We start from the raw sequence: 27,295 nt of genomic DNA on the forward strand, positions 1-27,295 counted from the left end.
GTTTTCCAGACATTTCTATCCCGTCCAGGAGGTTTACAATCCAGCCACTAAATGTAGTTTTATTCAGAGACTATCTGGTAAATCCACAATGATCCATGATAACATCATTATTTATCACATTTCATCATAAAAACATCACCATCACTACTATGTTGCTAAGAGACCTCTATTTAGACCTGGACATGATGATGAAGCCACTTCCTGTCAGACTTTCCACCAATCAGAGAGCTTAGATTGACGGTAACGTCCAATCAGGAGCAGCCAAAGATCAACCAGTGAGCAGAAAGTTCTATGTGTGTGTGAAAAGAAGAAAAATAATGCTCCTCTATGGCTGGAATAAAGCCAAGAAGACGTTTCTGATGCACGGTGGCGCCACAAAGCAGCTGAGCTGGAGTTGGTTTAGTGAGGATAGCAGGTAAATAGTAGCAGGAATAACTGGAAATGAGGAAAAAGTGGAAACATGGAAATAGTTTCTGTTGTGTGTTTGTTTCAATAACAATATTTTTTCTCCTGAAAGCCAAGACTTGAGAGAACGATGAGATGAGAAAAGGTTTGGTCACTGTTGATCTGTGTGTTATTTCTACAAAGTTCTGTTAGTAATAAATTCTGCTTTCTTCTTCTGGTCGACCTTTATGCTGCTAAATCTATTCATACATTCATTTTACATCATTTTACCTCCCAATCTGACAGCTGAGGCTGGAAACATCATGTCTGATGCTGACTGGGATTAAAAGCTCCAGCTGCTACAGGCAGTTTTACATGAAGAAAAAAAAAAAAAAAAAAAAAAAGCGGGCCCAAACTAGCAAAAAATGTCTTGGAGTTTTAAGGGTTAATCAAAAAAAATTCAGGGATCCAAATCTCCTGGTCTCCATTAAAATACATTGATGGAAACAAGTGAATTCACTCATAAGTGAAGAGGAAGAAGTAGGAGATTGAGCAGCCAGCGCCCTCTGCTGGCCAAGACAAGAACATCAGGACTGAGCCGTTAGCTAGTAAAACTCTCAGCATCTCGTACTGCAGTTGGTTGAAAAAAGATGAGTGACATTTCCACACTTCAGGGCTCATAAATACAAAAAGGAGCTGAGCTCTGCACATCAAAAAATGTATTTAGTTGATTGTTTGGATGGGAAGAAACTAAACAAAGAAACTCTGGAAAATGAGCAGAAACGTTGCTGGTGTCAAACCAAACGTGAGTGTGTGATGTTTGGTGTCAGCTGACGTGACAACGCAGGTTCTGACACTGTCCTCTGCTCTCAGATGCCTCTCAGCGCTCAGCCTCTTTGCCCAGTAAATCCTCCAAACGTGGTAAGACCCAGAGCAACCGGGAGCTCCCGGCGAACACCACCATAACTCTGGCTTTTAACACACACTGCCAACGTCCTGGAGGCCTGTCACCAGCACAGCCTGTCTGCACTAACACATGTATGTTTGAGTGTGAGCTGCAGATGAGATGAATTCATCTTGAGTCATTTAAAGGGTCAGTTCAGGTTTACCTGTTTCCAGTGCACATCATAAATCTGAAAGTTATCTGTTAAACTTTTCTGTTTAATTTGTACAGAAACTAAACCGGGTGTAAGTAATCTGGAATTTCAGTTCAGGATTTTTAAAACTGATGAGTAACTTAATGGAAAAAAACTAAATCTGAACTTAGCACAAAATGTCAGTAAATGAGTGTTTGCTGGATCATTTCTGTATGGTAACAATGCTTCATGGTAATAAATCTTAGAAAACTTGTATCCAAAAGTTGAATTTTACCAAATTTAGGACAAATGAGAAAATGAACAAGATCTCCAACTGTTTAAAATTTATTACCAAGAAGCAACCAAACACTCATTTACTGACTTTTTGTGCTAACTTTATTTGAAAACATCTTGACTGAATTTTTAAGTCCCTCCAGGAATTTACTACGCGCTGATAGCAACTTTTACTCAAGTTCAGCCGATCCCTCTGAATTCCTCACAACTTTAATGCACCTTTGACCAATCACTGCGCTCCGCCACGTCACCCGACAGAGATGCACAGTTTCTGACATTTGCCAGGTGTGAGAGAGAAGCTTGACCTGGAACATGTCTAACAGTAGATGATAGACACATCTAACCTACTCATCCAAAGAAGAGAAATAAAATCACTGCAGAGGAGCGTGCACAACACTTTCTCAGAGTTCTCCATGAAACTGGAGGTGAGCAGTTTTTAGTGCGTTCAAACATCAGTTGACGAACATTTTTTCCTGCAAACCATCAGAAAAAGTGAGAAATCACCGCGTTGGATTTAACGTCCAGATCTGCTGCAGACGATGACGGAATCAGCCTCTCATTTCAGTAAATGTTGGAGGAGCAGATGTTGAATTGTAATGAATTAGTATTATTATAAATATTTTAAATACTAAATAATACTACTACGCGGCCTGTCTTCTTTGCATGTTCTGTTTCACTGTGCAGCACGTCGGTCAGCATTGTTGTTTAAGAGTGATCAATATATAAACTAAATTTAGCCACTTTTGCAAGAAAAAAAACAAACTTTTGATGCTACTTTTTTACAAAAGCTGCTGCAAAATCAGGAGTTCCAGGTCGCAGTAAAAAAACAAATGCAGTAGAATCCTGGAGGGACCGACTTTTACTGTAAATAAAAAGAAATATTGAGATTTTTTTTTTACACAATATTAAGAAATGACAAGATAGATTTTTGATTACCTGTTAAAACCCTTTAATTCAAGTTCAGCTGGAAGATTAAATGACTTATGGGAGGAATTTGTGTGTGTGTGTGTGTGGACTGATCCTTCGCATGTCGTTGCTTCACGCTGGGTTTTCCACCTGTTCCATGTTTAAAATCACTGGAAATATCCGACACTAATGTAAAGCTGGGTGTGTTGTTGGAGGTGAAGAACGGTAAGTCATTTCCCACCGTCCATAACCATGCAAGCGGACATGTTCTCCCACTAAAAGGACACGCTGCTCCAACACTAACTCTGCAGATGACTGTGTATTGATGTGTGTATCGTGTTGCATCGTTGCATGTTTGATCATCATTAATGTTTTATAAAAACTTACCTAAACAATCTTTGTTTGAAGAGATGGATGTTGTGATGGATGTTAACATGATGGAGGGCCACTAGGGGCTTTGGAAGACATTCACTTGAAATAAATAAAGACAAATGTTTAAGTAACAGAGGTCTTTAACTGGTAAACTGGAATCTGGTGAGATTCAGCTTTACTGGTCTGGCTTTACTAGATTAAAAACAAAAGTTTCTAAATGGTCATTTAACTATTTCTGATAGAAAAACAGACTGAAAACAGGAAAAGCATCTCTGAAGTTCGCACTTATCAAACATTTGTACCGATAACATTGATCGATGCTGGCCTCTCAGATTTATTGATAAACTGATACATGATAGTCTGATCAACTTTTTAAATGAAGAAAATCTGGGGCTCTGATGTCAAGGGCCGCTTTACGAAGTACAAACACTGGTCCACTTCCAGGGATGCTGCGGTTCATTCGGAGCAGTGTGAACGCTCACTTGGACTCTGATGTGGACCAAAGAAGAAAACTCTGGTCTACTTTAAAACTGGGGTCTGGGTTCGCTACCAGTGTGAAAGCTAATGGAACATCCAGCAAACCAAAGAGAGGAAGTGACATAGATCAACATGATGGTGTTCTATGCTGGTGTGAATGCACCCTGTAAGTACGTAAACAGTTAAATCCGTTTCAAACGTCACTGCCTTCATACTTTGAGTCTCTTACGTTGTCATGATTGCCAGCCAGTACACCCACCAGAGGGCAGAGTTCCAACTTTACCTCCGAGTTTCATCAGTTTTAGCAACAGCAAACATGGCGACGGTGGAGGAGATTATTTTAATGTACATCCTCAGAAAGAGAAGGTGGCAGCACAGTCGACGACTGATCTGTGCGGCCATTAAATATGCTGCGGCTTTTTCTTCTTCTTTGTTCTTTTTACGGGTTGCATATCCGCTATACTGCTCAACACTACCCCAACGGTTTCCAGTGATACTGCTCTGTTTGCTCCGTCATGGTATGCATTCATAAGCTCTCTGAAAACGGACCAAATTACTCACATAAAGGAAGCTGAAGATAGACAAAAGGCTCCATGTCTGTCGGTTGCGTAGAGCATAAACGGCCTTTAGGAAAAGGGCATTTATGGGCTTTAAAAGCACATTTACGCTCTACGCTAAATTTATGCTCTTGGATTTTTAGGCCATCGTTGCAACCATGAGGTCAATTTAAATGCTTTTGGAGTCAAAGTAAATAAGACAAATTTGTTAAGATGTGTAAATAACAGTTTATGTGTTACTGATGAAGAATAAAGGCGGATGACACATAGCACAATTGAAAAAAGTTTCCGGTTTGACTTAAAAAACAAAACAACAAAAAATAAACTAAGGATGAATCTAAATATTTCTTTGGAATGATGCAGCTGTAGCTGTAAACCTTTATCACATCATAGAACATGTGAACATCATCTCTGCTAAGACCAACGAAAATTAAAGCTGCAAGCAGCGTTGGAGGCCCTCGCACCTCTGGCGCCGCTTCGGCCTATTGCACCGCCCCATCGGCCAAGAGCCTCCCTCCAGCAACACAGCCTCTCTTGCCCACAGCCATATACCCATTCTTCCAGAGTTTATCTCCATCAAGAGGTGATTTTCCTCATCAGAAGATCAACTTGCACGTCAGCCTGTCCAGTGATGACATCTGAAGCATTCATGACCTTGTTTCTTACAAACTATGTTGAATTCCCACAATCTGGAGCATGATTTCATCAAGAGGAAAATTCCACGTGGCCACTAGGTGGTGGTAAAGTTCTTTTAATGTACGACCATGTTCAGATTGGAACTCTAATGAGAACAGGAAAATATTAGCTCAATTGGTCAACTGACAGCAGGGTTAGTGCCACTTCCTGTATAATGGCGAATGATTTAAACCATCACAGGAAGCCATTTTAATCATGATGCTGTAAGAAGTCAGTCATATTTTCAACCATGAGTTCATGAAGGATGATATTAATGAGTTAGAATTAGTTATACAGAGGATAAAGGGTTAAAATGGTGGGACTTCCTTTTCCCAGGGCTATGGTGTTGAGAACATCAGGACATGAAGTGGCTTTTTTATTTGTCCTGGCATGTTATATAAATATGCCACATTTTACTATGTCGTTCAAAGCAGTGGGTGGAGCTGATAGACTAAATATTGATAGGGGGCGCTATAGAGCCATATTACCAGCATATGTGTATTTGAATCAGTTCCAGGCCTGACCACTGTCCTCCCTGCCAAGTTTGGTCGAGATCAGGAGTACATTGGGTCAGTTACAAGTACTTCCTGTTTCATGGCGGTGGACGCCATTTGCCATGTTTTGCTTGAGGAAGGAACTTGAGGTTTTTTTTCTCTAATATCATGAAAGGGTTTGACCTGATCTGAAGCACTGTAGAGTGTGTGAGGTTAATCCCTGACGAGAGGAACCCTGCTGCAGGAAAAAGGCACTTCCTGTTTCAAGTGGGCGGGGCTTAGGCCAAGACCAGAAGTAATTACATATATCTGTTAAGAAGCAGACTCTGATTAATCAGTGCAAGTGTGATGCTGATTGGATGAAAATTGAGGGATTTATACTCAATAATGATGTCATGGCGTTTTATCCAACCTTGTCATGGCGCCACGGTCTCGCCATGCAGCGTTGAGCAATGTCCAGATGACAACATCAGGACTTGTAGATGTGGTCGGCATGGAAGTGAAGAGAAATATATGCAGTTTGGTACAGAATGAGTGTTGTATTGCAGAAATAATAGATTCCGTGCTTGTTGGCGAAACATCAAAACTTGATGAGGCGCCGCCGCTGAACGCCACCTCCTATTAGAAAATTTTCAATAACTTTTGACCACGCATGCCTCTGGAGTGTTCAGACTGAGTTTGAGGTAAATACGATAAAATCTGTAGGAGGAGTTCATTCAAATGCAAGGCAAAGAAACATGCAAAAATGACCCCAAAAATGACACTTTTTTCAAAATGGCCGACTTCCTGTTGAAGTTATCATATAGGTCCAAGAGGCTTTTTTGTACATCCTTCCAAGTTCTATCAATATACTGGATTTCAGCCATATCAGTCAATGTAGTGGGCAGATATGATCAATTAAATATTTGTAGGTGGCGCTATAGAGCCATATTGCAATTTTTCCAACATATGTCAATGTGGCTGAGTTCTCGGCTGGTCCGCGCTCCTCCCTGCCAGGTTTGGTGGAGATCAGCAGTACAATGGGTCAGTTACAAGTACTTCCTGTTTGATGGCGTTGGACCGCTATTCGCCATGGTTACATTTGGCGAAGGAGCTTGAGATTTTTATTGTGGTATCATGAAAGGGTTTGACCTGTTGTGAAGTACTTTCAAGTGTGCACGTTTTATTCCTGAGGAGATGGACCCCTGCGTCTGAAAAAAAGCACTTCCTGTTGGAAGTGGGCGGGGCTTAGGGCTAGACCGGAATTGGTGATATGAATCTGTTCAGGGCCGGACCCTGATTAATCCCTGCAAGTCTGATGGGGATTGGATCAGAATTGAGGGATTTATAGTGATTTATGATGCCATGGCGTCTTATCAAAGTTCGCCATGGCGCCACGGTCTCGCCCTGCAGCATAGAGCAACAGTTTTCACTGGTTATCATCACCAACTTGTTTTCTGCTGTCTGACCCAGTTTGGACCTGGTTGTGTTCAAAACGTCAGATAAGAGGGTCTCCAAGTAAAAACCATGACTTACTGTCGCCAGGGGGCGTGGCCAATTCATAACCCAAATATTGACATGTAGATGTGTTCAGGATGGGACTGGCATCATACATGGCCATTTTGGTTCAGATACATTGTTTTATGTGGAAGCTATATCACTTTCGTTCTTCACGGCGACACATCAAAATTTGAGGCCCCACCCCCTCCATGCCCTTTCTCCTATTAGAAAACTTTCAATAACTTTTAAAGACACATGCCTTCTGGACATCCTGAGCTATTTTGGTAGCGGTACGATGAAATCTCTAGGAGGAGATAGATTTTGAAAATGTCAGTAAAACGCCAAAATGGCGACTTTGACCCAAAATGGCCGACTTCCTGTTGGTTTTAGTCTGTTGCTCCAAGAGGATTTTTTGTTCGCCCGAACATTTAGAATATTTGTAGCAATTTTCATAAAGATTGATGACGTGCAGTGGCGGGGCATCGTAAATAGGTGGCGCTCTCATTCAATTTTGCCCGAACAGTCCCAAGCACCCCAAAATATCAAATTTTTCACATTCCTTTGGGGGGGTACACAAAAATAGGCGCGTTTTCGTGCATGTTCAGGTCCCCAAAAATGCCTCCAATGTTTAAGAAGAAGAAGAAGAAGAAGAAGAAGAAGAAGAAGAAGAAGAATAAGGAAGAAACGGAGCAATTACAATAGGCCTTCGCACCGCCTTCGGTGCTCGGGCCTAATAAAGGGAAGCAGAACAGAATTAGAGGTTTTAGTCCTTCAGGTGAGGTCTCCAACATAGACATCTTAGCCCAGTTGGGGGACCTCAGGTTTTTGAAGGATAATAAATTAATTTTATGGATAAATATCTGTAAATATCTCTCCACATTTAATTAGTTTGACTGTAGAGAAAACAGAACCTCACTGTGGTGCAGTAGCTCCTTCTGTGACTAATACCTGAAATGTCTTCCAGAGCTCCTACTTGTCCTTCATCCTGCAGGGGAAACTGAGACTCTGAAGCAAACACTGACTTCTCATTGGCAGAAATGTTGAAACTGTCTCTTTTGGGAAGAGACGTTGTTGTTTTGTAAGGACGTCTCCAGCCGTCGACCTGAACAATCCTGCACCTTCCCACCCACTTTCAATGTGGTCCAACAGTCTCCTTTTCCCCTGCTCGCCTCCTCTCATCTCATCACCTCCTCTTCCTCTCCTTGCGTTAACCCCATTGCTCATCTGTTGTTTGTTCTCTCTCTCTTTGTGTTCTGTTCTTTCTTTTCTTCCCATCTGTGTAGGCAGCCCGTTGAGTAACTTCTTTGACGTAATTAAACAGCTTTTTTCAGACGAGAAGAACATCCAAGCGTCGCACTCCCCCGGCACCCCCACCACGCCTAGCTCCCCAACCAAGCATGCCCCCAGCAGCAAGCCCAACCTGCCCCCGCCCAATGACTCTAAATGCCCCCCCGGCAAAGACAAAACAAAGACGGCCGCCAGCAACAGGACACAGGAACATCCTTAAGGAGCGGTAGCTGTGCATGACTAGACGAGAAGCGGTGATCAGGTCATTAAACGGGACGGCTGCTAACTTTACCCTTTAGTTCAGAGTCAAAGCTAAAAAACAAATCTACTTTTTGCCTATAAATTTTGTACTGTATCCTGGGAATGGCTCTTTGAGTTTAAAGTTGATCAATATTTTACTATAAGTAGCAGATGTAGCTTTGCCATCCCTACCTTTGTGTCCCTCTCTGTGTCCTCGGGGGTCTTACAGTGGGTATGTGTCCTCCTCACATGTGTGATGGCTTGACTTGTCTCTGCCACCAGGGATCATCCATAATAACTATTAACCTCGCCGGCTCCTCCACCACCACCAGCCACCAGAGTCTGAACCTGAGGAAAAAAGACAAGATGACCCCTTCCCTCCCCCCATTCCCTCCTCTTTGATTCTTTTTCAGTAGAGTCCACTTCACCCCTCCAAACCAAACACGTCAGAAGAATCAAATAATAAAAAAAAAGAAAATAGCCTTAAGACAATGATGTTTGTCAACCTACACCCCCCCTCTCCTTTCTCTTTCTTCCATTTCTCCCACATGTACATAAAAAGGACACAAATTCCTCGGAATAAACTTCTTTTCGGATGTAACGGCTTTAAACAGAGTCGGGATGTAGGAGCGGTAGAAGGAAGCAGAGATGGACGGAGGGACAAACTCTGGCTGGATTGTAATTCTCTTCAACAGGATTTCTAAGGAGTTTCTGTAAATGGTTTCTTAAAGGCTGCCCGGGGGTGGGGGGGTTGGTAATACTATATAAATGAATGATTTATTCTGATGTACAGACTAAATAATGCTCTATGTACAAAAAGTGTAGTTGTGACATTATGTTTAAAGTTGCCATATTTTTGTTTTGTATTCCTGTACAAGCACGGTCACACCAGCGTCTCAAACGGCCAAATTTTATCATTATAATCAACTGCTCTGATCAGAAGCGGTCTTTGGATTATTGTGCAAAATTTAAGCCATTTTAAAAGTGCTTATTGTCCCTTTACGCTCCTCTTGACTCAGTGCTGAACTAGCTAGGAGAACCCCATTAGCTTCCACACATGAATTAGTTTCCTTTAAAAGACAGAAGTCAAGATGGCTGACACTCTTGCAGTCTTCTCTGATTGGTCAGTTCCCCTGGCCTGATCATGTATCTCCAATCTTTTAATAAATCTTAATTTGAAAAGAATGTGAAGTTAATAAAGTAGCTGCTAAGTGCATGATGACTCAGCTTTAGGAATTTTTATGAATCTACTTGCTCATCGTTTTAGGCCCAGATACTCGTGGAGAGCTCATTTATAGTATAAGACATATCATAGACAAACATCTGACTTTAAATTCCATTTCATGGACAGGAATTAATCTTATATTTTTATTAAATCTAGGCTAGTAGCAAACCAGCTAACTGACAGCGACTTGGTAGCGTACTTCATAGTGTTCATAGTGTAATTAAGGTATTAAAAATGAATAAATAAAACCAGATAGAGCCCAAAACAGATAAGAGGCAAATTAAAAAAAAAGAAGTCTTTGCTTAAGTTAGCAGAGGCAGGTTCAGAACATAGACTGTAAAAAAGCAATGGACGTAGCCGTTGGCTTGTCAACTGATCATTTTCTTCTTTCGAAACCAGAAGTTACAAACAGTAGTTTATTTATTTTTATTGTCTCTAAAGGCAAAAATTATACACTTCCCATTGGATAGCGACTGGATGTCATAATGTAGGCCAGTGCTAAAATATACGTTTTACTCTTAGATGGTTTAAAAATTACTTATTTAAAAAATACTGACATTAAATAATTAGAGGAGCAAAACTAGCTGTTAAGATTGACACAAACCAATTGAAAGATCGGGTGATTTTCTTCTACACTTCTATACAAACGAGCTGGTTTTGCAGCTGTGGTCGTCGCCCCCTGCTGGCCATTACAAAGAATACAGCTGTTTGTGTTTGTGCTGCCTCTTTAAAACATTCAGTATAGTCAGATTTTTTTCACAATGGAAAACTGTTGGGCCACTTTCTGGTGTGACCAGGCCTCTTTCAAGATTTTTTGCACTTTGGGTTTGGGTTCAATTACGTCAGTGCGTTTTTAAGTTTTGTACCTTTTGTTGTTTAGGTTCTTTTGTATTATCTGCAGGTCTCAGACAATATTGAACTGCTATGTATATTTTTGTATTTTGTCATTTATTTAATTATTTATATGAAAAGATGTAGAGAATGTTCTTAATGTCAATTATTTAAGGATATTTGTCACGTTTAAGTTATTCTTGTGAGCATTTGTTCCATCCCCCCTTTTTTAAAGAGACAGATGTTGTAATATACATTTGGAAAAATTATTTGCTGTAATTTAAGAATGTAGACTTAGCCTCTTTGAGAGGAACAAACCCTTTGTTGATAATTGTCAGCTACTTCTTCCTCCCTGTGCGTATGATGACTCAGAGCTCACCAAACATTCATTCTGTAAATAAGCCGTTTACTGACAAGCTTATTTAAAAACCAAGGGGATTCCTACTCTTAGCTTTGACCTCGTACGGTTGTTTGCATGTTCAGCATTCGTCTTTTCTTTGCATGTCGTTGTTGGAGTTGTTCTACTCTTCCCTTTTACTCTTCACATTTTTATGTACTTATGTTACTGTGCTTCTGCATTAATTTGCCTTCAGTTTATTTATTAATTTTATTTCCTTCACCAGCCTTTTCCCCCTTTTTGATTACTGTGTGCACACAGTAACCGTGCAATGCATCCTCCTCTCATTCTCTCAGAGGGTCCTCGCTGGTGATCGGGTCGCTCACTCAGACCAGCTGGGTGGGTGTTGGTTATCGGAGAGAAAAATTAAAGCAATACCTTTCATTGTTGGCTTTCCTCCTTTTCTACTGTGGGAATCCAGAGCACACAGAATGGACTCGGAGCGCTACCGCTGAGCAGGATAACCACTGGCAATGTATTCCCTTGTGATGTTACTGTGAACAACTTTAATGCTAAAGGAATAAATCTGTTGACTTTGGAGAGGTTTGTGTGCAATGTGTTTGTACAATTCTGGTCCAACATTTTTGTTTATTTGGAAATGTATTTACAAAAACACATATTCAGAGGTAATGATCTACATTCAGCTGCAGAAATGTTTTTATTAAGCTTGAAAATATCTTCCCATCATACAAGTTTCTACTTAAGCTAGCATTTAGAAAGCCATAAATGTAATTCTTCAGTTTGAGAGAAAGATTTCTTGTTTTTACAACTCTGCTCTCACGCTCCATTCTTGCTCTTAAATACATCATCTTCCTTTCAAAACTCTGCTGCTCTTCTCAGGTTTAGGGTTGCAGGTTCAAATCTCCTGCGCTCCAGCTTGGTCTCCTCTGCCCTCTGAACTTCTGCTCTTGGATATTTTTGCTGAATGAGCTGGCTGTCAAACATCCTCCAGCCAATAGAAAACTGGATAAATGCTGACCGAGCAAATAGACCCCGCCTTCTTCAGGGTGCGCTTGTTTTACTTGACGGTGACTCCAGACTAGTTAACTGTTTTTGTTTTGTTTTTTGCCACTAAAGTTTGCTCATTAAAACCATTTTATAATTTTCCTCTTTACTTCTAAAAGTAGACACTTATTTGTTAGTAATATTCTAAGTCATTGGGCCTCTGGTAAACGTTAGAGCACATAAAGTGCTGACTGTGTTTGATTTTGTTTAACAATCTCTCCGAGATGTGACGAAGAAGCTGATCCAGTAATGGATGACATTTTTGGTAATCCTTGTTAATTTCATGTTATATATTTTATGAGAGAAATAAACACTAATTAAAATGTTTTTAGTTTACAAAGTGACATCATGGTAATGCATCTCAGTTACTCAAAACTATGAGTAGTACTCTGTAGTAATTCTGCTACTCATTCATCAAACCTATAGGAATGATTAGCTCCATATACATGCTACTTTACTGCAGGTTAATTCCATAGTACCATAAAAATAGAAAATCTACGTCTCAGTTTATCATTTCTTTAGCTTTACACGTGGCATACAGTACATTTGTAAAGGTAGTTAGTTTTTTAAGGAGTACTTTTATTGTGAGTTAGCAAGTTTTTCTTTCATTAGAAAAAAAATGTTAAAAAATGTGCATATATATATAAAAAAGCATCATAAAAACATAATGCTTACTGAAGATTGCTGGGTCGGGTTATCCATACACATTTACTGATGATCCCAGATCAGTACAGATTTTCTGAGTGGATTGTGTGAAGTAAAACAAGCACACCCTGAAGAAGGTGGGGACGATTTATTAAAGATAAATACTCTCCTAGCAGCCAAATAAAAAAATGTGAGGCTTATTGTCAGAATGAATTATAGTTATAAAGCACATGTAGCTCTATAGTAGGAATGTCACGATTACGTGTTCTTGGTACAATTGTCAGAAATAATCAATTTTATTACGAGTCAATTTCCCAACACTATGAATGTGTAACGTTACCTGAACACTCCTTATAGGTCTTAAAGTTGTAATTAGAGCTGTCTGAATGAATATGTTAATGCAAAGAGATGAGTATGTGGACTTCTTTTGCTTGTTTAATGCATAAACAAAGTTATTGCTCATGCCATATCAAAACTGTGAATTTGGCTCCGTCGCAGTGAGAGAAGCTTGTTTCGGGCATGCAGGCGCAGCAGTGAACCGAATCCCAAAGACCCATTTGATTTATCAGATAACTTTTTGTTTGCAAAACGTGCTGATCAGTCGTTATAGTTCAGACACGATCTTTTACCCAAAGCAACGATTCTGTGTAATCTCTATCAATCATTTAACACCACGATTAATTTATAAAATGTGCAACCTGCAGGACGATATTTCTGCTGTTCTTGTCCTTTTCTGGTCTGACTTCTCTCAGGTTTACATTTAGTTTATTTTCTGGTAGTAAAGAGCTGTTTGTTCCAGCTCAGCTACTTATTTTAAGTCGCCTCTCTAAATACTTTTAGTCTCTGGCGTTTCCGAACCTGCACGTTGCTCTTTAAGTAACATTTCTGTGAAATTCTGTCACGAAGAAAAGGTAAGATTAAGTTTCATTCACGAATCTGCTGAATTATGAGGCTGAGAAGTGCCCACAATAAAAGAACAGTGCAGATCTTTAGTTCCCCGTCTACACCACGGTTAACTGGCAGAACGACGGTGACGTTGCTGTAATAAAAATTGATCTTTTACCAGTCAGGTGTAAAGATCGGTTTGGTGAGAGTTGAATCTCTGCTGTGGTTTCATGTGAGAAAATATTAACTCCATATGTTCAAGTGGCTAAACTTCCATACTTCTCCATATTTTTCAGATTGTCTGCAGACTGCACAGCTGGTAAAGAATATGAGAAAATTTGGCCAATCAAAACGTATTCTGTTTAAGAAATGAGACTTTTTTCCCTGCATCATGCAGAGCTGCCTGAGTAAAATAAATATCTATATTCTGAAAATGAGCAACAGACCAGTTTTTGTTCTTTTGTAATATTAGCCGTGTTCTTCCCACTCGGACAGCTCCTGTTACGTTTATATTTACATCTACAGCGGCCCAAAGTAAACATGTTTTCAGCTGTTTGACTTCAGAAATATTCATATGTTGGTCTCGGTTTAATAAAGTCAAAGATGTCACTAATCTGTCTGACGGTCAAAGAAACCAAAATTCACATCATGACCAGAGAACGTTAACCGAAAAATCATCATCATCATCATCATCAGTTATATCAAGTTTAATAAATAGGAGGAGTAACTAATGATCCGGGATGTCTGGAGTCCATTTTTCCATATGAAGTATGGCTACAATTCCCAAAACGCAGTCCAGTCTGTCTAAACTCGACACACTGAGTGGAGTTTGTAAAGTCTGTGGATCAGTACCGTCTCCAGGTCCCTCAGGAGGACTGATGGGTCTCGGTCCAGGTCCTGGGTCTGTCCTGACCCAGAGTGGGTGCTCGTACCTGGACAGAGCAGCTCCTGACTGATGCCTCCCAGCAGCAGCCGGTGGAAGTCCTCCCTGTCCAGAAGCCGGTCCAGATTCTGCAGGAAGAACCCGTCACAGAACCGGCAGAGTTCCGCTCCTCCGAGGTTCTGCAGATCCAAACACACGAGGACGCGTCGACATATTCAACACAAACTCTTCATTCCCGCTATGTTTGCAGAGCAGAGAGTGAAATAAACATTTTATAAACCTTTTATTCGCACACTGACATTCCTCATCAGTAAATATGTAAATATGTTTTTTTTAAAGATCTGCATTCGCTTGATGCTACAGCCAGAATCTCTTAATTCTACAGTTTCTAACTGAAATTAGAAACAACATCTGTTCACTGAATTTATTTGTTGACATTATGTTACATGTTGTTGGTGGAATTTCTATGGATTACGTTTATATGACTGTAGTTAGGGGTGGGCGATAGACCGAACATACTCGATGTTGATCTACGTACGATGTTTAGTAATTAGAAGATTCTTTACAGTGATGCACCTCCAGAGGTCGTACAACTGACTTTGGTTTAAATGGTTTACTTATTTCTTGTAAAATATTTATCGAATTTAAAATTTCTTTGTGTTGATTTTCTGCTGTTAAAAGGGAAAAGCGTTATATAAGCTCTTGCTTCAGCCGACACCCTTCTGGTTCATTTAGTTTATCTTATTATTTTTCCAGTAACTAACCAACTAGCAAACTTACTAAAAATGGCCAACAATGACAAGGCAATTCCGATGAAAACTCCTCTGCTTCCTCCTCCTCGGTTGTTTAAAAATCCACACATTTTTGTGTGTTTGTAACGTGGTTAACATCGTGTCCAACGTGCTCTCTGTCAGCTGGTGGGGGTGCAGCTCACCGGTGAGCTCCACACGGCTCGTCAGCCGTGATGCAAAGTAATAACAGGACTTGTGAGATAAATCAGTGTTAGTTTTTAAAATAAAAAGGACAAAACATAAACCTGTTCTAGAGGAAAAGAAACCTTAAATTACTGCTGTTGAGATCTGGTGCAAAATAAAAATAACCTGAATATTAACGGAGTAAAGTAGAAACTAGAATGAACGTCTTTATCCAGGTTGCCTGCAGTGATTTATTAAATCCAGCAGATGTTGCTAATTACCGATACACCAACACAGTGTTGACACAGTTGGGGGAATGTACCACACACACCATGAGGCATCATCTCGCCATCACTACGAGGATTTCCCCTCCCTCTCTGCTTGCGTTTGTGTACCTTGGCTGTCTGGTAGACGTCCATGGCGTTCTTCAGAGTCAGACTCTGCGACAGCGTGATCTCACAGCATCTCTGCAGACGTCGGAGCTGGAAGAAGATGGCCAACGGCAGCAGCTACAAGGAGGCAAAAAGATCCTTTTGTAGATGTTAGATCTTTCACTTCTCTTCCACTTTAAATTACTCCAGATGATTTACATGTTTAAGACTGTGGCTTGTCATTTAAACGCACCTGCATTTGTTTACTACAGACGTTGATGGATGTTTGTCTTTATTACCGTTTGCTGAGTAAATTCTGGGCGAATCTAAAATGTGAGAAAACAGCAGGCGTGTTTCCCTCTGATGAAGTGTAACTAGAGCAGGAAACAGATTTTACCGTCATGGATTCAGAGTGTGAGATCTTCAGTCCTTCTGTCCCTCCACAGTACAGCGACTTCATCATCAACTACGGGGAGGTACAAACACAAACTTTACTAGCAGCCAGCCAATGAACCACGTCTCAGTCCCATCTGGACAGCCTGGTGGTCAGCGTGTCCCACCTGGAAGGTGCTGTAGGTCACATGACTGATGTGGATGATGTTGTCGGGGGAATCTGCGAGCATTCGTCGAAACCTGTCGGGGTGAAACACATCAAAAGTTTTCTTCTGTCCATCATTCACTCATAATGTCATGTTTGTTTCTGTAATGAAACACGATTAAAGTTTGAGAATTCAAACTTAGGTTACTGATGTCCAGTCAGTAAAACTGTTGAATGATAAAAAGTTGTTCTGCATGATCAAAGTTTCTGCAACACTGCACATCGAGAGCTGTGATAAAAAAAAACAAAAAAAAAAGTGGGTTATAACTGATCAGATCAATGCACGTTATTTGTCAAAATCCGATTTTTAAATTTAATTTAATCTTTTAAACTCCAAATTTGGTTTAGTGTTAAAGGAGAAATGCACCTATTACATGAGATGACAGCCAAATATGAACTGCTCTATATTATATCAAGGATGTAAAGTCTATAAATAAACCACAGGTGGCAAAACTTTAATAAACTCTGCTCAAAAAGTAACAACTAGAGCTGCCAAGTGATTACATTTAATTTCAAGTGATTATTGGTATATATATGTACGTATACATACATACATACATACATACATACATACATACATACACACACATATATATATACATACACACACATATATATATATGTATATATATATATATATATATATATACACATACATACATATATATACATATATATATATACATATCATTTAAAAAGGGGTTTTTTATTAACAATAAAAAAAACACCTTTCAGAGGCGGACATCAGCAGCACCTGATGAGCGTAGAACGGACGCCCGTCCACCACGAACGTCACGTCGGACATCTCCTTGTTGTTCAGGAAATGAGAATCTAAACACGGGGATGTTGAGCATGGCGTCATACGTGTGTTAGCTCGTTTCAGGAAATGAGAAACAGACGTGTGGCGGCGGTTAGCCGTTACCCAGCTGTGTGGACAGCGTGACGTCCATTGGCGAGACGGCAGGAACAGGTGAGGAGCCGTAGCTGTGAGACAACGCCGCCGCCAGTCGCTTCGTCACCACGTAGTCCTGCAGAGATGCAAAACAAGTAAGCCTACAGCACCAACCTCTAATCCTACACAGCCATGACACTGAACGTCACATCCAGTCAGCTAAAACTGAATCTGAGCATAAAGTCAAAAACAAACATTCTCTGCTGCTTTTTTCTGAGGTAGAAAATGTTGCCCTACATTAATCTGAGCTATATCAAAGTACATTTAGAGAAACTTGATATTTAAATAATATTTCTCTTCATCAGCTGAAACTGTGCACAGAACTGCTGAGTCGTACCTTACTGGTCGCTAACATGCTGAACATGAGCGGGACGCCTGTGGACAGCAGCTCGGGGCTGTAGTCCTCCGTCCTGATGGAGGGGAACTCTGTGAGGAGGGAGACCAGAACTTCATCCCTGCACAGCTGCTGAGCTCTGCGGAGCGACTCCAACCAGGTGTGCAGCCTCCAGGGAACACCTGAGTCGAGCAGACACAGAACAAAACATGTTTGAGACCGAGGAAACGTTTTTCCATCCGCAACTTTTACGTATTCACAAATGAAGCTGCAGGCGGGTGGATTAAAGGTTTTATTCAGTGATAAAGAGTCTGTCAGAAGCCTGTGGCAAATCTGAAAATCATTTGAGGAAATAACTTTTTACTGCATTTAACCATTTAATTCAACAGCAAGTTTAATCTATTAAACTCTCATCACTTCAAAAATAATAATGCATTAAATCTGAGTTTTCATCAGTTATTTACCTGGTCAAGGCTGCATCACAAATATTCAACTTTGCACCTTATTTTGGGAAAAAGTACACGTTTTGTGCTTTTTCTATCCCAAAAGGTGTTTTCTTCTTACAACAAATAGGTCACAAAAACCTAAATAATAATAATGATACAGTAGTATTATTTGGAAAAAAAGAAGTGTATGATTAGGTCTGAAGTTGATGAAAAGACCTGGTGCAGTGACTGTGGAAAAAAAAAAAGTTATATATTTCTTCTCTATTATACTATTATGAGAGGGACTGTTTTGGGTCCTAGAGGTCCATTTATGCTCCCATTGCGTACGTTAACTGGTACATCTGTTTCTACATCCAGGAATGCAGCTTGTTGAAATCCCCACCCTTTACAGAGAACTACACCACTGTGGAGATATTCAGATGGAGATATACACACAAACAACAACAACAAAAAAAAGAAAAACGTGGCTTGGCTAAAACCCTGTGAACAGGACTGTTTTGTTGAGCTACTGGTGCATGTTGTTTCTCTGTAAGCTGGAGTAAGTCATCTAGGCAACGTGGTGCAGCTTTAGCCCAAAAAACACAACTAATGTCAGCGTATGGTGGTGACTGTCTACGCCATACTGTGTGCAGCCAATGTGCCCGATCCTCTTCCATACCATGTACAGGACCTCCAGCAGTCTGATGGGTTGTGGTTGTCTGAAACTTGCAGACGTCTGGCGAATGAGCCGCTCTGCTGCTGTGATGAGCCTTACTGTGCCTTCTAATGGAGATCACAACTATGCTGCACGTTTAAGTCATTTTTCAAAGACAAAAGCTGCAATTTCAACAAGTGTCCAGAATTATTGCCATGTTATTAACTTTTGTAATAAACCATAATAATTATAGATTTCAGCCAAAAAAAAGAGTATTTATGTTTGTGCAGATCACTCACTTTCCCTTAGACACAATAGATCCCGCGAGAGAGCAACTCTGTGGTAAGATGGCCGCCGCGTGAGGACGTTCGATCTAGCCTTTGTATAGATATCTATGTTGGTCTGTGCTGCCAGCGTGGGTTCTTCTTCTATGTTCCTTTCACAGGCTGCATGTCAGCTATGCTGCTCAGGACTGCCCCCTACGGCTTCCAGTGTTATTCAGTTTGCTCCGTCATGGTACGGATCCGCATTAAGGTAAGTAAAATCATAACTAATAGGAAAAAAATTATCGATCTTTATCCATTTAAATAGAAACTGTCAAACATATTAAGAATAATCTGAAACAGGCTATTTAAATCATGAAATCTAAATTCAGTGTCAGAGACAGCAAATTTCTAAAATAATAAAAATAGCTAATTCACTGAGAACTTGTCTCCATCAAAGCTAGAAAGACTGAGAATCACAAGCTCCTAAACAGAATAAAAAACAACAACAACAACAACAAAAGCATCCAGTCAAAGGCTGTGTCCAAATGTGAACCCTATTCCCTACAAAGAGCCCTAGGGGTCACGCCATTTTTTAGGAGTGTCCAAATGTCCAGGGAGAAAAAAGTAGTGCATTCAAAATTACCCACAATGCATCTTGAAAAGTAGTGAGCATCGATGGTCACTAGACGGGCCAATATAGACCACAATGCATTGCGGGCAGAAGCTCAACATGGCGCAAGGAGGCAAAAAAATCGAGCAGCGCGAAATGACCTATAAACAAACAAACAACGAATAAAATACAACATAAGGAATTGAAAACAAAAATATCCGAAAACAGACCACATTACGGATGTAAATGATGCAGAAGACTGACGAAATGCTGAGCATAAACAAGCCTTAAGAGTAATAATTGTAACTTAATTCTAAAAGGGCCTCAAGGGTTTAATTAATGGAAAAATAAAACTTCAGATCACATTCAGATCTTTGTAGTTTTCATATTTATATAATTTTACATTTAACGGGAAAGACTTTTAGATGTGAATGCGTTTTTCAGGTAGTCAGAAGATGCTCACCCATCTCTCTGATCTCCATGGTAACATCCAGGTAGCCGTGCTCTGCACTGTGGTACGCCGCCTGCTGCAGGGCTTTCATCCTGGCCTTACACAGCCTCGGAACAACGCTCGGGGAGTTGGGAGCTGTAGGATGGGCTGGATTTTCTTCCTCCTGCTCCTCCACTCCTTCAGCCAGAATCTCCTCCAGAGAGAGGATGTCCTCCTTCCTGTGTTGTGGCTGCAGCAGTAGCCTCCTCAAGATGTTCCTGCACATGAAAACATGGTTGTCTAGAGGAAGAGAAAAGAGAAAATGAGCAGGTGTCTCTTCTGAAAGAAGCAGAGTCTCACCTGTGTCCGTGTGCTGCTGCGTAGCTGAAGCAGCTCATGTCTTCATGTAGAGGTGAGGTCAGTGAATTCCCATGATGCACTCTGAGCAGAGGGTCTGCTCCATAGGTGAGCAGCAGTACAACCATTTCATAGTTACCTGGGAACAAGAGAAACTTTCCTAGCAGTTTCTTTATAATGAAATCAACGTCTGCTCATTTTAAACACATTTTCCAGACTTTTTCAGTGACCAGTTTCTTAGTTAAATCATGCAAACTGAGTATACAAAGGGTTAATAGCAGTTTTGCTGTCATGTTTAGGCTGATCTGAGATGCTAGTGGGTATTTAAATAATCAGATTTAAGAGTGAAAATTAAATTTTTTACATGTGTGTTGTTCCGTTTGGATTTTTATTTATAAAGCATGTCAGCTACACTATTTGTTGAAAGAAAAAAAATATATAAATTAAAGCCAATGCAAACTATTCTACTGTCCAAGTAAAATAGTTAAATTACATTAGGATGTCTACTCCACAAGAAAACCTGTTAATACAGTGGGATAAATAAGTATTTGATACACACCACAGATTTAGCATGTTTTTCCACTTAAGCTGGGCTTACACCAGAAGACTTTTAAAAGATTTGCAAAAACTACCAGCTCACATCTAAAGACAAATGTTTACAGTTTTAAGTCTCAGCCTAGTCTCAGACTGAGATTTGACAAAGACTGTGAATCTTTTGGGGTCACTATTTACAGACTACAACTAGATTCTTTTAGCATTTTTTCTTATATGTTGGACAGTTGGTTTGGAACAAGGCTGATCTGCCCACAGCAAAGCAAGCAAGGGAAAAGTTTCCCTCCAGGGAATCACACATCATCTTCATTAAGTGTGGCTTTACATGTCCACCAGGTGTTACACCGACTCATCAGCATCTGGAGGATGAATGAGTTTCTGTTCTTCTCTCATTTGTTAGATCATGATACTGTAACACATAAATGATCCACAGCAGACGTTTACTTCTTAATAACCGTCCGCTCCTCTTTCTGGACGGTCCACCGACGACGTTTAATCACCACTTCTTGTTCGTCTTTTTTTTTTTCGTGCGTTTTTGCCGGTGTTCTGACGGGATTCCTGTTTCTGCTTTGTTCAGAGCTCATCTTTTGGTTGATGATCGTGTTTTGTCACTGCAACTTGCGATAATATCAAACATGTTTGATTTTGTCGTAGATCCAAGACTAGGGAAAGATTGACGTTAAACAGCGCAGAATACCATCTTACACCTAACGACCGAAATAACGGGAGCGCGCTGTGACTCCAGTAAAACTCCTAAGATTTCCTAAAGACTTCCGTTAGTCTGGGATCATGAAAATCGTTTGGTGTGAGCCCAGCATTACAAAGAACAGGGAGGTCTGTGATTTTTATTGTAGGTAGGTACATGTCAACTGCTTGCTTATTGTCCTGTAGCCTGCAATCCCAGGAAGGCCACAGTTTTGTCCCTGGTGTCCTTAGACAGCTTTTTGGTCTTGCCCATGGTGGCGAGGTTGGAGTCTGACTGAGTGTGTGGACAGGTGTCTTTTATAGAGGTAACCAGTTCAACCAGGTGCAGTTAATACAGGTGATGAGTGGAGGATACGAGGACTTCATAAAGGTGAACAGACGGGTGTGTGAGAGCTAGAATTCTTGCTGCTTGTTTCATGCAATAAAATGCTAAATAATTATTTAAAAGTTTTGTGGTTTTCTGGATTTTGTTTAGACTGTCTTCACAGTGGACATACTTTCCCACTGTAGATGCTAAATTTTATTTAAGACTTAGAGAGTTCTGTTTCACTCTGTTCTTATTCTATTTTTAATCTTTTAGCGGGAACAGATCAGGCTTTTATTTTAGGTTTTAAATAAGCTCACTATAAAGGCAAGCACATTTTTGAGTGAATTTCCAGCAGCAGGATACCTGCAGCAGCAGCAAGCTGCAGCGGCGTCTCTGCCGAGCTCTTCTGTCCATCCAGCAGAGACCCTCCCTCCACGTCTGCTCCAGCCTCCAACAACAGCTGCAAACACAACATGAGACTCAAAGAGGATCTTTAACCGAACAAGGCTGATGTCTGGAGCCACGTTTTATCAAATGTGCATTTTTTTGTTTGTTTTCTAAACCGTTTGTCACAAAAACATTTGTAGTCATGTTTTTTATTTTAATAAATAACATTATAGAATTAAATAAAACAAAATAAGGCTAAGTGTAAAACAACTGCATGAAAAAATTAACAAAATGTGTAAAATGAATGAATGAATAATACAAAAAAGTGGATAAAACATAATAGGAAAAAAATATAAATTGCAAAAAAAATACGTTACGTCTCCACTTTTTTACATAACATGATCACTTTATTTGTATTAATCAGTTCAATATTACATAAAATCAAGACAAATATCTAATTTGTGCCAACCTTTTAGTGGTCAGTGTCCCTACCCTATCTAAAATTTTCTAGACTCGCCCCTGCATATCTGAACTATAAATCCTTTCTACCTCCTGTCAGCTACTTTGCTAGAGAAGCTTCCTGCTCTGATTTATATCTCATACCCTGCTCATAATTTCTCTCATCACATTCATGGCCACTAAATGATCACACCTGTGTCTCCAACATCTGCACAGCACCAGTGATTTAGAGATGTCTTTCCTTTTGCTGTTTCACTCTCGCCACATATCTAAAACTAATCCATCTTCATAGATGTGTGCATGTCTGATGACTTGTAGGTTTTACAGCTGTGTCGCTAGTAAACCTCATTAATACTGAAAAGGTATAAAAAAAAATGCAAACAATTTATAACTGAAATAGGCTGTGTCACAGTTTTCATTCTTCAGCTTCAGTCACATGGATCTGATTGACATGAGGGGCGGCAGTGGCTCAGGGGGTAGAGCAGGTCGCCCAATGACTGGAAGGTTGGCGGTTCGATGCCCACTACCACAGTCAACTGTCGTTGTGTCCTTGGGCAAGACACTTAACAGTAACTTAAACTTGCCTTCAGTGTCGGCATCGCTGGTGAATGAATGTGGATGAATGTTCGGTGGTGGTCTGGCAGCCATGTTTCCGTCAGCCTGCCCCAGGGCAGCTGTGGCTACACACGTAGTTTACTATCACCAGGTATGAGTGAGGAGTGGATGAATATAGGGATACACTATGTAAAGCGCTTTGGGTGCCTTGAAAAGTGCCATATAAATCTAATCCATTATTATTATTATTATGAGCCCGGTAAATGCTGCCTTCTTTAGCTAGCGCATCCAGAACAATGCTTTCAGGTAAATATGTGCCAGTGGGAACCATGAACCGCTAGTTTCCTCCACTCAGCTTCTCACACAACAAGAAAGATGGTGCTAGCAACAGAAAAGCCGATCAGCTGATTACTGACAGTGGGTCACGAAACAACAGGAGAGGGAGGGGGGAGGAGGCAGCTGTGCTGGACAGACACAGAGACGACCGGAACAGTGACGTTTGTGCAAAACTACGTGAAAAGTTTTTATTTTTTTAAATGCGAGAAAAGTGCGACTGTTGAACTCTCTCACCAGTAATAGTGTGGGTGTTAAAACACCCTCATCCCCCCCATGCATGACGCCCTCAAATCCATCCATAGAGCCAGCCAGCTGATCTTGTTCCAGCTGATCACCTTAATGTCTCGCATCATAATGACGGAAGTTGAGCATGTGCTAAAAGTGCTTTACTGCTGTTATATATATTTATATATATATAGGAGAGAAATAGCAAGAGAATAAAATAGAGATAGAGAAAAACGGTAGAGATCGAGAGATTAAAAAAAATGTAATAAAAAGACTAAATAAATCATAATTAGAAAAAAAAGAAATAAAAAAAATGTTAAATAAATAAAAGAATAGTAAAATATAAAAAAAAAAAAACTTAAATAAAAAATAAAGACAAAATAATAGAATGAAGCTTAACGTGTTCCTCCAGAATAATGACACATGGAATAAACTCCACATCTTTGACCTGCTGAAAAACTGCAAAGGAAGAGCCCACATCGGTCTCTTGTCTGAGGTTTGGCTGCTAATATAAAAAAGTTCAAATAAATCCTCACAAAAAATAATAAACCTCAGCTCAACCACAATCTCCTCCTCCTGTAGAGTTTGTATGAAGCCCTACCTGAGCCACACTCAGGTGACCGTGCAGCACAGCGAACGTCAGGGCCACCCAGTGCCGACTGCCGGGGTGCACAGACGGGTGTCTGGCAGAGCAGCCTGGAACCTGAACCCAGTAAGTCAGTCAAGTTAAAACCAGGCAAGGTGTAGAGGAACCGAACCATTTTAGTCGTCATGTTTGTTACCTGCAAGTTCAGGTGAGCTCTTGCCTCTATGAGCATCTGCACCAATGCTTCGTCACCTGCTGCAGAGGCGTACATCAGAGGAGTCATTCCCTGCACAATTAGAGCAGACATTTTGGTTCATGTTGTGGCCTCTGGCTGTAAGCATTAATAAAATGAAATGGCATGAAAATAAATAACTAAAGAAAATAAAATAAAATGCAGTTCATATATTTATAAAAATGCATAAGTAATTTAACCTAAATTCAAATTACCAAGCTAATTTGAGCTAACAACCACGTCCCAAGATGGGTGTTTTCCCAAGCCGCTAGTTTAACTGAAACTAGCAGAAGCAAATAATAATGATGATGATGATTTTTACTTTATTAATCCAGATTGAGAAATTCAACTCTACATTTGACCGAGTACTAGATGTACTAGAGAGCAGTAGGCTGCCAGGTTTCGGCACCCTGGAAGCAATTGGAATGGCTTAATGCCCTGGGTTCTCCAGACCCAAGCCCACCTTTAGTAACCACTAGGCTACCACTTCCCACCTGTAAAACATGTCAGTCACAAAGACATAAAATACTAAAAAATAATAAAAAGCTTTAAACCTGTTTAACCCTCAATGGAAAAATAATTAATAAATTAAATGTGAGAAAGACCTAAAACAAGTGAAACTAGTGATGTGGACCATAAACTAAGTCTGACAACATTCATGAAGTCATAATTCGAGCTAAAATGTTGGGTTTAAGGATTTTCTAACAAATGAATAAGATTAAATGATTAAAGATTTTAAACATTGCTTTACCACATTTTTTACTAGCAGATTTAAGTATTTATGCTACCATGAAAGAGAAGTCATTAGTTTCATGTTGTAAATTATTAACAATAATAAAACTACAGTAGTGCAGTGAAGCCCTAAAATAAAACACGTAGAACATGTCAGTAACCAGGGGTTGAAGGAAAATTAATTCAGTCAAGATATGAACATCCCAAATCTAGCAGTTTGTCAGCAGAACCTCGTCACAGAACAACAGGAGAACGCCGGTGGTCAAATGTGCTCTGCACGGCAATTCCCTCCATACCCATAAAACTGTCCCTAAGCAGTGTTCCTCTCATACCACGGGTAGATTAACTCAACGCGACAATATTAGCGCACACATCAAGTTATTAAATAGTCTTTTTTGTTTTTTGGCTGCAAAACCTCTGCATGCCGGAGGTCCGGCATGGCAGCGGATACTTTAAGCCCTGCAGTCATGGATGATCCAACAATAATCAGATCTCACCTGGTCATCTGTGGTGTCCACGCCGTCGGCTCCAAGAAGCAACGTGGCCTGTTGGACCAGATCTGCTCGACCACATGAGAGCATCCTGAAGCCCAAATCCAGCTGAAACTTTGATGAAGCAGCTTCTGCATCCAAACGCTTGAAGGACTGGAAACAGCACTTGAATCTGAAAACAAAAAGTTCAGACCATTTACCTGCTTTTAACTCTTTCCTGGCTGGATCCAGGAGACAGCACGCAGGTAAGGTCGACCTGTGGGGATATTTTTCCAGTGTGTCATCTCTCGGATCCAGTTTTAAGTGCGTTTTTAGGTTGAATGATAAGGCCAATTATAAAACTGATTAGTCGTCACATCATCATCATGTCATCAAGATGTGCCATCCACCAGCCCAAGAACTTTTTACCCCAATACAATGGAAAGGAAGCTATGACTTCTGCTGAACAAATGCATTTTTTCCCTATGGAAATAAATGGAGTTAGGCCGAAATTAGTCAGAAAACCAGATCACTTTGGAACTCTATAACCCAGGCATACCTTCACGTAGAGACTTTAAAGTTTAAATGGTTCATAGAAAATAAAAACTTTCACTGTCTGAAAAGGACGTTTTGATATCTTTTACAGTTTATTTGATTTTTTTACACAATTGTAGGTTAATTTTTATGAAACTGCCTCAAAAACCTCTCCACTAATACAGTCTAAATCTTGCCCTGGCCTTCAAAACTATTCTGAAAATTACTCAAATTTCTCTCATGCCCAGAGTTTTTACTCAAATTATATATCAAAACGTTGGTATTATTCCAGGCTTTCATCCACTGTAATTATTATTGTGATAGGTCTACAGTTTTCTCTCAGATGGCCTCAGACACAGGGTATCCTCACTCCTACATCCATTAGATTCTATTATATTGATTTTTTTTTAGCTTTTCTCCTCAACTCAGGAAGTAAAGTTTTTTTAACTTATGAAAAAAATTACATAGAAAACTGTAGATTCAGAATCAGCGTCAGAAATATTTTATTATATAGAGTCCAAGTGAAATGAAAACAGGATGCTGAAATTAAATACAAAAAATAATACAATGACATCAAATGTAATAAAATAAGATAAATAAAATAGAATATAAAATATAATACAATGAAGACAATAACAAATAAATGAATATTTACAATGTTTACATGAGGTTATGGCTCAGACTTCTGGCTCAGTGCAGAGTGATGGAGTTTGACTGCGTGTTGCAGAACGCTGGTGGATTCAGCTGATTCTACCATCGTCATGGTAATCTATGAGTCGTATTACGGCTTAAAATAGTTCAAGTATTCTTTGTAGCTTTTATTAACATCAACATGTTATGAGATCTGAACTGTACGAGTTTTTATAGCAGCCAACACATTTCTGATGTAGCAAAGCGCTAAAACGTAGGAGCTGTGAGAGGTAGAACTCGTTTGGACCTTCATCCAGAACTGCTGAGGAATTTACTTTGGTATCTTACCTCAGCTGTCTGGGCTCACAGTCCAGTCCCGGAAGAAGCTGTCTAGCAGCCTGTCTGACATCATCACTGTCCACCAATAGGCTGCAGCGATGCTCAGCATGCACCACAGCGACCCGGATCCACTCCATCAGAGGAGGGAGGAGGAGGAACGGCCTGGATGAGGATTAACATCAGAATGGTTGAGAACAAAAACAACTGGATAACTTTCAGACC

General features: G+C 40.1%; 2 protein-coding genes across 11 annotated transcripts in view; one reads left to right on the forward strand and one right to left on the reverse strand.

Annotated features, from left to right (window-relative positions):
* Window positions 1–11,232, forward strand: part of LOC121636666 (serine/threonine-protein kinase BRSK2-like) — a 191,725-nt gene extending 180,493 nt beyond the window's left edge. For 9 of the 10 annotated variants that reach the window (XM_041980390.1, XM_041980442.1, XM_041980406.1 and 6 more), the window contains one exon: window positions 7,998–11,232. In XM_041980390.1, the coding sequence (XP_041836324.1) occupies window positions 7,998–8,221 (224 nt within the window). In that variant the 3' untranslated portion in view covers window positions 8,222–11,232. The remainder of the gene's footprint in view (window positions 1–7,997) is intronic. The other variant, XM_041980433.1, reaches the window with a different exon arrangement.
* Window positions 11,233–12,957: 1,725 nt separating this feature from the next.
* Window positions 12,958–27,295, reverse strand: part of LOC121636663 (ankyrin repeat and BTB/POZ domain-containing protein 2-like) — a 30,758-nt gene continuing 16,420 nt past the window's right edge. Inside the window, exons 4-17 of the mRNA XM_041980376.1 lie at window positions 27,083–27,235; window positions 25,598–25,763; window positions 24,333–24,422; window positions 24,152–24,253; window positions 21,952–22,048; window positions 20,028–20,163; window positions 19,701–19,945; window positions 17,285–17,463; window positions 16,918–17,023; window positions 16,724–16,826; window positions 15,958–16,030; window positions 15,795–15,863; window positions 15,422–15,535; window positions 12,958–14,291 (exon numbers count right to left, since the gene is read on the reverse strand). Of these exons, the coding sequence (XP_041836310.1) occupies window positions 14,034–14,291; window positions 15,422–15,535; window positions 15,795–15,863; window positions 15,958–16,030; window positions 16,724–16,826; window positions 16,918–17,023; window positions 17,285–17,463; window positions 19,701–19,945; window positions 20,028–20,163; window positions 21,952–22,048; window positions 24,152–24,253; window positions 24,333–24,422; window positions 25,598–25,763; window positions 27,083–27,235 (1,891 nt within the window). The 3' untranslated portion in view covers window positions 12,958–14,033. The remainder of the gene's footprint in view (window positions 14,292–15,421; window positions 15,536–15,794; window positions 15,864–15,957; window positions 16,031–16,723; window positions 16,827–16,917; window positions 17,024–17,284; window positions 17,464–19,700; window positions 19,946–20,027; window positions 20,164–21,951; window positions 22,049–24,151; window positions 24,254–24,332; window positions 24,423–25,597; window positions 25,764–27,082; window positions 27,236–27,295) is intronic.

The sequence above is a fragment of the Melanotaenia boesemani genome, chromosome 1, assembly GCF_017639745.1.
Source record: "Melanotaenia boesemani isolate fMelBoe1 chromosome 1, fMelBoe1.pri, whole genome shotgun sequence".
In the NCBI taxonomy this organism is placed as follows: Eukaryota; Metazoa; Chordata; class Actinopteri; order Atheriniformes; family Melanotaeniidae; genus Melanotaenia; species Melanotaenia boesemani.